Source organism: Colossoma macropomum, unplaced genomic scaffold (assembly GCF_904425465.1).
Source record: "Colossoma macropomum unplaced genomic scaffold, Colossoma_macropomum, whole genome shotgun sequence".
Lineage (NCBI taxonomy): Eukaryota > Metazoa > Chordata > Actinopteri > Characiformes > Serrasalmidae > Colossoma > Colossoma macropomum.
Window position 1 is genome coordinate 21969081 of NW_023494793.1, and position 9989 is coordinate 21979069.

At 37.6% G+C, this 9989-nt stretch overlaps 1 protein-coding gene across 1 annotated transcript; it reads left to right on the forward strand.

The window, feature by feature from the left end:
• Window positions 1-694: 694 nt before the first annotated feature.
• gp1bb (glycoprotein Ib platelet subunit beta) lies at window positions 695-6168 on the forward strand. Its single transcript, XM_036578831.1, has 3 exons — window positions 695-940; window positions 3168-3513; window positions 5646-6168. The coding sequence occupies exons 2-3, from the start codon at window positions 3179-3181 to the stop codon at window positions 5920-5922; spliced, it is 612 nt and encodes a 203-aa protein (XP_036434724.1). The 5' UTR covers window positions 695-940; window positions 3168-3178; the 3' UTR covers window positions 5923-6168.
• The last annotated feature ends 3821 nt before the right edge of the window (window positions 6169-9989 follow it).

A 9989-nucleotide genomic window follows, 5' to 3' on the forward strand; every position in this document is an offset into this window, starting at 1 on the left:
TCAGGCAACTTGTTTGTAATAACTTTCTGTAAGGTAGCTTTTGGAGACATTAAACCTTTCAGATGTCTGGTAGCGATCACCACCACTCTAAACTATTCTGACTTGGTAAGTCTCTCTAGAACATAGAATTTCACTTTAAATCACTCTGAATGACTTGGCTAACATCTTAACCATTCAATTAGACTGAAATTTTGAAATGAGATGTTTATGCAGAAATCAAATTTGCACAGTTGTCCCTTACCCCAAATGTAGACTAATCAGAAAAGATATGTTTTTGTCCAAAGTTTGTTTCTTAAGATTTGCACTTCAGCCACAAGGCTAATATATCTAATGAGTACCAGAAGCCTATATCTGGCTAATTAGCATCATGCAAAATGCATGCTAAAATCATTGCACTGTTCTCTTATATGTAGAGTTTTTAAGTAATCTTAAATAGATTTGTTTTCCAACACTATGACCTACTGCTGTCTATAAAAATGGGAAAAAGCATAGACGAAATTCAGGCCTCAAAATTGCTACTACTTCGTATTTTTTAGAAGAAGATTAAGCTGCTATTGGGGTTATTAAGCTTCTATTACTTGTTAACTTTTACATTTTACATACATAGCTTCAGTGCAAAACTAAGAAAGCAATAGTCAGACACCAAACATGTCTTAGTTGTTTGACTATATTTGGGGTAAGAGAAAAGCTGTGTAAATCAGCCTTTTTCTTTAACTACTCCTGTGAGTTTGATTGAACATGGACGCCACCATTTAGAGCAAATTTGTGCCCCACTTCCTCTGTGATATTACTCTGAGGGGGGTGGAGTGAGTGTATGTTTATGTGCTTATGAGGGAGTTTTATCAGTGTGACCCAGCTGTGTCTCCACAAGCCTGTCACTGGTGTGAAAGAGGACACACTCCTTCTGCAGGCCCGTTTTAAATAGAAGGGACTCATACTGGTAAGAACATCTTCTTTTACACATTGTATGTTCTACAGGAGTTGACAGAGAATATCCTAGTGTGATACCTACTGAACTAGTGGACCTTCACAGTGTTTATATGTAATGTAAAAGCATTTTTATTCAGGACTATTTTGCCTTACATGTACCTAAAAAACCTCATTACCGTATATTCTACAAGAGTTTAGTGACTACCCTGGACTTACTGTTGTTCTATAAATATATGTGTATGTATGTGTATATCTGAAATCATACCCATTTTAGGGAAAATGTGAAAAGTTTATTACTAAGAAGAGCGAAACACTGATGGTGTTGCCACACAATGTGGAAAATGCAGTAGAGTGAAATTTTCTATATTGGTGCTTCTTTTTATTGCAATTTTTACATTCCCTTTTATGTTTATCACAAATTAACTGTGGAAGGAAAAAGTGAATTTTTTTGCTGTATCATCCATTCTCTTATGCGTCTTCCCCCCTCTTTCCGGTTAGAAACTTTGGCGCTCTTTATCTTTGCCTGTCATGCTCCATTACTTTCCTCTTTTCACAGTATATTAGACTTCTATGTAAATCCCAGAGAACCTCAAACTGTAGTTTTATCTATTTCAGTGAAACAAATGTCCACATCATACCATATGCTCATAGCAAAATTCTAATGCACTGTGCTGAGGAGTGCTGGGTGAGGCTATTCCTACTAACTGCTATTAGACTCTATCATGAGTCAAAACACAGCTGACCTACTATGTTCTATGTGTGTGTGTATGTATACACAAATACACCAAACACCATAATGCACCAAAATCCATAAATGTTTTTCTTTGGACAGCAATTATATTATATATATATTAATATATATATATAACACAACAATAACTTATACAGTGTATAGTTCAATATTATACATTTTATTGTACATTTTGTTTTTATTATAATTTTAGAAATTATTACAAATCACTTTCAAGTAGGAAGAGAAGTTACTAATTGATTGATTTGTATAAATAATATACTAATAAATATAATAATAATTGTAATAATAATAATAATTTGATTATAGCTTCATTATCAATGTTGAGCTTTCTAAATCATGTTAGAATCATTTCTAAATGATTTTGTTTTTAAACAGATTTCTACGAAGTATCAGATTACAATAATTCATACATGCAAAAAGTAGCAGCCAAAAGTTTGGTTGTTATTTAAAGGCTTTTCCTTAAATTCCTTTAATAGTTGCTCTTAAGAAAAAAATACATAGACTAAAGTATGAATTTAAATTTTAAGTTTAAAAATGTATTTTTAAACAGGAGGTTTTATGCAGCCAAGAAGTGCTCAGCTCATCTTCACTGTTCAGAAAAAATAGTATGTTTATAGTGCCACTTCTATTCCTTTTTTTTGGACAGCGACTACATGTTCAGTGTAAGGAGCTTCTTCAGGTCTGTTGGAGAATCACCCCGAGTGGTTTTAGCGCTGATTTTAATAAGCCTTCACCCACTTGTCCTCACATTTCCTCTGACCTGAAGGGCTGCTCCGTTACTTAATTAGCATAACTGAACAGTGTAGCTGAGTGAACACAAGTGTCGACTTCAGCTGCAGAATTTACCCAGAAATTCCTTTTCAAACCTGAAAATATTGGCAGACAAATTTATAGCTACAGTCATAGCAGTAAACTATTTAAAACCCCCTAACTTAGCTTCATTTTTAAAACACTTAACATTCGATTTGCTAAGCTTTAGGCTGCAATATCACTTTCCTCTGCTAGCCGGCTTGTAAGCTAAAAGCTACACGGCTAACAACAAGAAGTCAGGTACTACGCCACGGGTCCACCCTACGTTTATAGCCAGACAAAGCAGTTACTCACAAAGTTAAATGTTACGTTCAAAAAAGTAATTTTGTCTCGCAAAGTTTGCCTGGCTAGCCGATCAGCTCACTGAGGCTAACCAGCTGAGGAGAAACGACTTCCGTTTGAATAACCCGCTCTTCACTGTCCCTCTCGCATCTCTGCTGTGAGTGGACCCTTGAATAACGCAGGTATGACGCACCTCCGCGTGGTGAGTTAAAAATAGTGCTGAACTGGGTTTCAGTCTGGTTTTCTGTCATTAAAAACACAGATTCCTGGCTTTTAAGCGGTGAATCCAACCCCTCGGACAGTAGCTACTATATCTGTTTATCTAATTGCACTGTCAGTCAGTCAATTACATTAAATGACACTTTCCCCCTCCACCCTCTCTGCCTCGCAGTGCGTGCTGCAATGAGACGTGTGTTGGTCCTGGTTGTGCTCGGTGTGTTGGGGGCTGATGTGTGCGCGGCTCGTGCCGCGTGTCCGCAGGTGTGCTCCTGCAGGGCCGGTGTGGTGGACTGCAGCGAGCGGGGACTGACCACTGACAAACTGCCCTCATCTTTCCCTGCTGACACCATTGAGCTCCGTCTCCATGACAACTTCCTTACAGCCCTGCCCACCGGCTTGCTGGACCCGCTGCCGGCCCTGCGGCGGGTCAGCCTACACGGCAACCACTGGACATGTGACTGTGCGGTGCTCTATCTGAGGGGGTGGCTGTTAAAACAGAGCAGCAATGCACTGATAGGGTGAGTGTGTGAGTTTGTTGCTACAGACAGCAGTGATGGCTCAGAAACGTATTCTCACACTTAAACTACAGACAAATGTCAGTGTCCACCAGATCATGTGTATTTCAGTGTGTTTAGTCAGTTCTCACTCCCTCACATCGAACTGTATTTTCCAAAAGTTAGTATCTTTAATGAAGGCTTATATACTCCGCACTCTCACAGCCACGCTGGCCCAGTCATGTTTGTTTTCTGTAGAATCTGGCCAGGACAGGGAGCGGCAACATGCGGCTCTCTGTTGTGGCTCCACAGGATAATTAGATATTTAGGTTTAAAAAAATCCTCCTTTGCAGTAAAATAAAGCTCTGCTGATCGTTCTAACACAGTTTTAACAATAAATGGTATTAAACGCTGGAGTTAATGTAGCCTATAACTGCTTATTCACCAACCTTTAACCCTTAAGGTTGGCGTGCAGACTTCTGGTCACCATAGCAACATAGACAACAATCTAGTAGCTAACAAAACGGCAAAGAGAGAGATTTAAGACGAACATCAATTATTTGGAGATGAATGGACTTATTTGCATTTAAAAGCACTCTAGCTGGTTTCCTGATCTGCAGCGGGAAACTGTCAAATACCAAAAAGTTGTGAAGCTGAAGTCAGCTTATCATTTGAATTTTCCCGTTCCACCTTAAATGGTGCAGCAGTTACATTCTGGCGCCTCAGGCATCATTTAAGGTAGAAGGGGAAAGTTCAAACAAGAAGCTGGCAAATGAGAAGCGACTTCAGCCTCGTAAAAAGTCGACCGTTGAGAGACATTTTACAAGAAACTGTTCTACTTTTGCAGAAAAGTTTCGTGCTAGAGATGTGAGAAAAACGGCTATAGCTGAGCTGAAGCTTAAAGCAGAGCAAATTAAGTCTGCGCTTTTGTTAATATTTTTTAGCATGTACTAGCACATGGTTTGATTTTTGTTAAAAGGACAAAATGACTCTTCTTGACATTTGGGTTGCAACGCCCGGGCTAGAACAACCAAATATGTCTCTTTCCTTTGTGCCAACATTATTCACACAAACAGGGCTTGATTTCTGAGCAGGCATTTGATTGATGCCCATTTTTAAAATTGTTTTTCTCTACTTTCAGAACCAAAAAAAACAGGTTCTAGAATACCTTTATGAAACTTTACTTGTTTATTCCTAACCATATTCTGAAAGATGTTACAGAAGAATGGATTTCCTAGTATGTTCCTAGTTCTCTTGACTGGATTTATACTAGATTGTATACTTCAAATGTTTTTTTTAAATCTAAAATTATGCATATCAATGTTGATTACTGATTTGCATGTCTAAATATATTTTTAGCAAAATATTTGGAAGAATATCAGTAATCAGCTGATAGACCTTCAAAGGTTTTGTTAACCTAAAACATCTATTTACTTACTGGGTACGTATCTCAATGTTGATCAAAGTGTCTTCTGTGGTATGAAGAGCAGGTTTTGCCTGAATACTGATTTAAAAACTGTTGTTAAAAGCACATCCAAACTCTTTTGGCCAAAAATACATGCTGATGAGTGCTGATGCCACAACAAGGGGATAAGACGCATGAGCATTTTATGACATTATTAGATAGTACTGTTACGAACTTTATTCAGAAATGTTTACGTGATCTTTCCCTAAGAATAAACCTGATTAGTTTTTAACATGCAAATTTGCATTATCAGCGTTTTGAAAAGCTAAGTGTCCCCAGAGAATTTCTGCTGAGGAGAAACTGACACTTGTCTATGGCTTCTAGGTTAAACAGACGCTATAGGGCACTCCCAAGAGATGCCAAAAGGCGGTCTGTGGAGCTTTTATGCAACTGTAGCTTATAAATAGTTAAACTGTAGTTTATAAATAGTTAGAAAAACACTCTGAATGACTTTGCTTACATCCCAATGATTGAATTATGCTGAAATTTTTACAATTCTGTTGCTAAACATGCATGAAAATATGCATGCGCTCCATGATGATTTTATGAAGTGGCAACATGACAAGAATCATTTTGTACATTTATCAGCAACCAAACTGATTTTATATTATTGAAAACATCGATTCCAAAACTTTGAATTTTTATTTCCTCAGCAGCTTTTGCATTATTTGTCTGTGGTAATCTCTTGCAGGAATGTGAGCTGTACTTCTCCTCCCAGTCTGCAGGGGAGGCTGGTGGCGTATCTGGATGAGGAGGAGGTGCTGAGCTCGTGCCATTATTGGCTGTGTGACCTGGCCGTAGCCTCTCAGATCAGCCTGTTCGTCTTCATAGTTGTGCAGGTGCTCCTCCTGGCCGCAGTCGTCCACTTCCTCCGCCGCTTTGACCGGTTGACCTGTGATGCCCGCCGCTCGGCTCATAATGATGGAGTCTCGGAGGAAGCTGTGTTACTGAAGGACAGAGACTCCTGAGAAACTTTACTGCACTGGTTCTCAACAGTGGTCCTGGAGTGCTTCTGACCTGCACTTTTTATTTTATTTTATTTATTTTCTTTTTATTTAGTTTTTTAGATTACAAGGATTGCAGGGTTAACATTACACTTGCTGTAAGCAGGCAAATGGGTGGGGAGTGGTGGGCCTCCACTGCAGAGATACAAATACACAACAAATGAGAAATAATTCAATAATGCAAATGAACAAGAACTTTATAGACAAAAATTACAGCTCTCCACATGAGATTATAAAGAAGAATAAATTCATGCAAACATTTCTAGGTTAAGGTTAAGTCATATGTTAATTTCTCTAAAGAGAACCACTTGGAGATCTGATTTAAGGAGAAATTCCAACGATTTCTTGAAATTTCTGTATAATTAAACCGTTAAGATGAAAGCAAAGTCATTCAGAGAAATTTTATATAAAATGCACCATTCATGAGAAACTTAGTGAATGTGAATTCTTCACAGTGGTGGTGATTAGAACCAGATGTTTGAAGAATTTAAGCCTCTAAAAGCTACATCACATCAAGGTATGACATGAACTGGTTACAAACATTGGGCCTCATTCACCAACCATTCTTAAGAATGTTTTTCTTAAAACCTGCTTACCCAGAGATTCTGACATTCACCAATGTTGTCTTAATTGGGATTTGTTCTAGTAAGAACAGAATCTACATACACTCAAGAGCACAAAGGTGAGAACAATTCGGGGTTTAAGAACTCGTCATAAATCAGACTTTTTCTTAGGACTTTTCTCATGAACAAATTTAAGAAAAAACTTAGCAAGATATTTATGAATGAGGCCAATTGTTTTACAAAGGTTTTTGGCCTCAAAATTATTTTTAATATATTCATGGCAGAATAGTACAGGGTGTTGTAAAACAAAATAGTCAGCAAAGAAAATCTATTTTTTTTAGATTCACTACTTTTATTCTCACCAATATCAACATTACATATAAAAACTCATTGTTTTGGACAGTTAATAAAATGATTATATTTGTGTTGTAGACATTGTGACCCCTGGCTCCTATCACCACCACTGTAAAGAAATCTGAGTCACTAAATTTCTCTGCAATTAAACATTTCATATCAAAACAATGTGAATGGCTTTGTTTACATCTCGGTTAATTAATTATTATTTTTTATTATATAAAAAAATTGGTGGAATTCTCCTTTAACCCCATATTGGTAGAAATAACTCAGGAAGGCCTCGTTAATTAACTGTTTAGTAAAATTAGGTGTGTTAGAACTAGAGCTGGGTATCATTCACAGTGTCTTGATTACACTCTTTAAAAAGATGGTTCTTCAGGGGTTCTTTGGTAAAGGCAATGGTTCTGTATAGAACCATTTGGACAATGGTTTTATGTATATATATATATATATATATATATATATATATATATATATATATATATATATATATACACATATACATACATATATATAACACCAAAAAGGTTTCATCTATTGTTACAAGCTTGACATCATAACAAAAGCAGAACCATTTTTGGTGCTATATAAAACCATATACAACACATTCATCATTCTGAAGAACCATTTCATACTGCAAAGAACACTTTAAGCATGCAAATGGTTCTTTAAGTGTTCATGGTTCTATATAGAACCATTGTCTTTACTAAAGAACCCCTGAAGAACCATTTTTTAAGAGTGTATGATACTGATTCCTCCAAGATACTTTATCCAGTACATTTTATTGAATACAAAATAAATAGTATTAGTAGCAGTAATAATCCATGATCTCACTAAGAAAATGACATTGATCGTCCTTTTATGTTTCTAATTTTAATTCATTTTTTTTAAATAAACTTCCCAGCATTGTACCCAGTGACCGTGGTGTATGCAGCAGTCTTGGATTTTGAAGGCTGTGTAGTGCGAGTGCACGTATTCATGTTTGTTCAACACTCTGTTGATGTCAGTTACTTCTCAGCAGTCTTGATTTTGCAACAAGCATGTCTCTCAGCCCTAGTTTGAGCAGGAAAATCAGGAGGCAGGAGACTCCACGATCAGGGTTGGGTATCACTGCTCCACTCACAAAACAGTGAAGGAGTGGACAGACAGGAGATTATGTGAGGAAATGTGTGTAAGTCAGTCATCTGTTCTGTTGTGTAGAAATGGAATTTGTTATTTTTTTTTGCGATTGTGCAATGAAATGTTCAATTTAGGACAACCAGTATAGGCTTTTGGTTTTGTAATGGTTTTATACTGTATGTTTCCTCTAAAACATGCTGAAAATAGTAATTTCTAAAAGAGGCTACATTTTTCTACAATAAAGTTCTTTTTAATTGTGGCTCTTTTTGATCATATGTTTGTGTTCAACTGTAAATTTTATGTTTGGGAGTGAACTACACATAATTTGAACTATCTGTGTGTGTTTTTGAGGGAATCTGGTAGTAGTAGAGGAGAACATGAACTTCTAAAACCTCTTGGATTCTGGTCACATATAATTTTTTGGTTTCTTTTTCGAACACGCTGCCTAACTGATCAAGAACTGAAAGATCTTACAGAGTGCCTCACATTGTTGGGTTACAAAAACAGACATATACCAGTTTGTTTGACACTTGTAAAAATTACACAATAAGTCTTTGAAATGATTTCAAAATGTGATTTTGAAATTACTCAACATCATGGTTAGGGTGAATTCAAGTAAACTAGTAGTCCATCAAAACCACTCACTCTATCTATCTATCTATCTATCTATCTATCTATCTATCTGTCTATCTATCCATCTATCTATCTATCTATCTATCTAATTATGCATCCATCCATCCATCCATCCCTCCATCCATCTGTCTATCTATAGCCAAAAGTATGTGGGCACCTGACCATTACACCTATATTAGCACGCTGAATATGGTCTAAAACCATGGGCATTAATATGGAGTTGGCCCCGCTTTGCAGCTATAGGAGCCTCCACTCTTCTGGGAAGGCTTTCCACAAGATGTTGGAGTGTATCTGTGGGAATTTGTAACAATTCAGCCATAATTTGCGAGGTCAGGCATGTTGGACGAGAAGGCCTGGCTCACAATTGACATTCCATTCATTCTAAAGGTGTTCAGTGGGATTGAGGTCAGGGCCACTGGTGTTCCTCCACACCAAACTTATCAAACTGTGTCTTCATGAACCTCTCTTTGTACATAGCATCAGAGTCATGCTGGAACAGGAAAGGGCCTTCTCCAAATTGTCAACACAAAGTCGGAAGCATATGACTGGCTTTGTGTGCTGTAGCATTAATATTACCCTTCACTGGAACTAAGAGGCTGAGCCCAAACCCTGAAAAACAGCCCCAGAGCTTTATCTCTCCTCCACCAAACTTTACTGATGGCGCTATGCTTTCCAGTAAGTAGTGTCCTGGCATCCACTAAATCATCAAGCTGCAAACAAATCTATCTATCTTGTAGGCCTATTACTTTAACAAATATCAAGGGGAAAACAGTGTTTACAGATGTTTCTAAAACTCAAACATTCTGCTTCTTTTCCTCTAAATTATCCTCTCTCTCCTTCTGAACAACTTCTCCAGAAGCTTCACCCCTCTGTGTTCTGTTCACTTTCGTTCTTCATGGCCTTCTGCTGCTTATTTGCCCTTTTTTGTTTTGCCTTTTTTTGAGTTTCCCCGGCTTCTTTCATTCTTTCCTTTTTCTTCTCGGTCATGTTATCATTTGGGCTTTGGCACACTTGCTTCTGTTTCCGTACAGCTGTGACAGGAACTGCTGATAGAGCTGTATCTTCCCTCTAGTTTATCATGCTCTCCAGTTCATCTGTCGGCTCTCTCATCATCTCTCTTTCATGTTCCAACTCTTCCATCTTCTGTTTAATCAAAGCCATATAACCGGCAATCACGTCCATATTGTCTCAGCAGAGCTCATCTGACCTCTCAACTATCTTCTCCATCTTTTCCTTTTCTGATCTTTAATTGCTGCTTTCTCTCTAGACAGTTCTTCCAGTACCATCTGTCTGGCTTGCTGCATTTCCTCGTCCCTCTTTTTCAGTGCTGCTGTCTGTTTCTCAGTCTGTGACTTCCTGCAT

Excerpts from the sequence above, each read along its gene's own strand:
- gp1bb (XM_036578831.1), top strand. The coding sequence starts at position 3,179 with ATGAGACGTGTGTTGGTCCTGGTTGTGCTCGGTGTGTTGGGGGCTGAT. Across the intron at positions 3,514-5,645 it reads AGCAGCAATGCACTGATAGG|GAATGTGAGCTGTACTTCTC; the intron begins GTGAGTGTGTGA and ends AATCTCTTGCAG.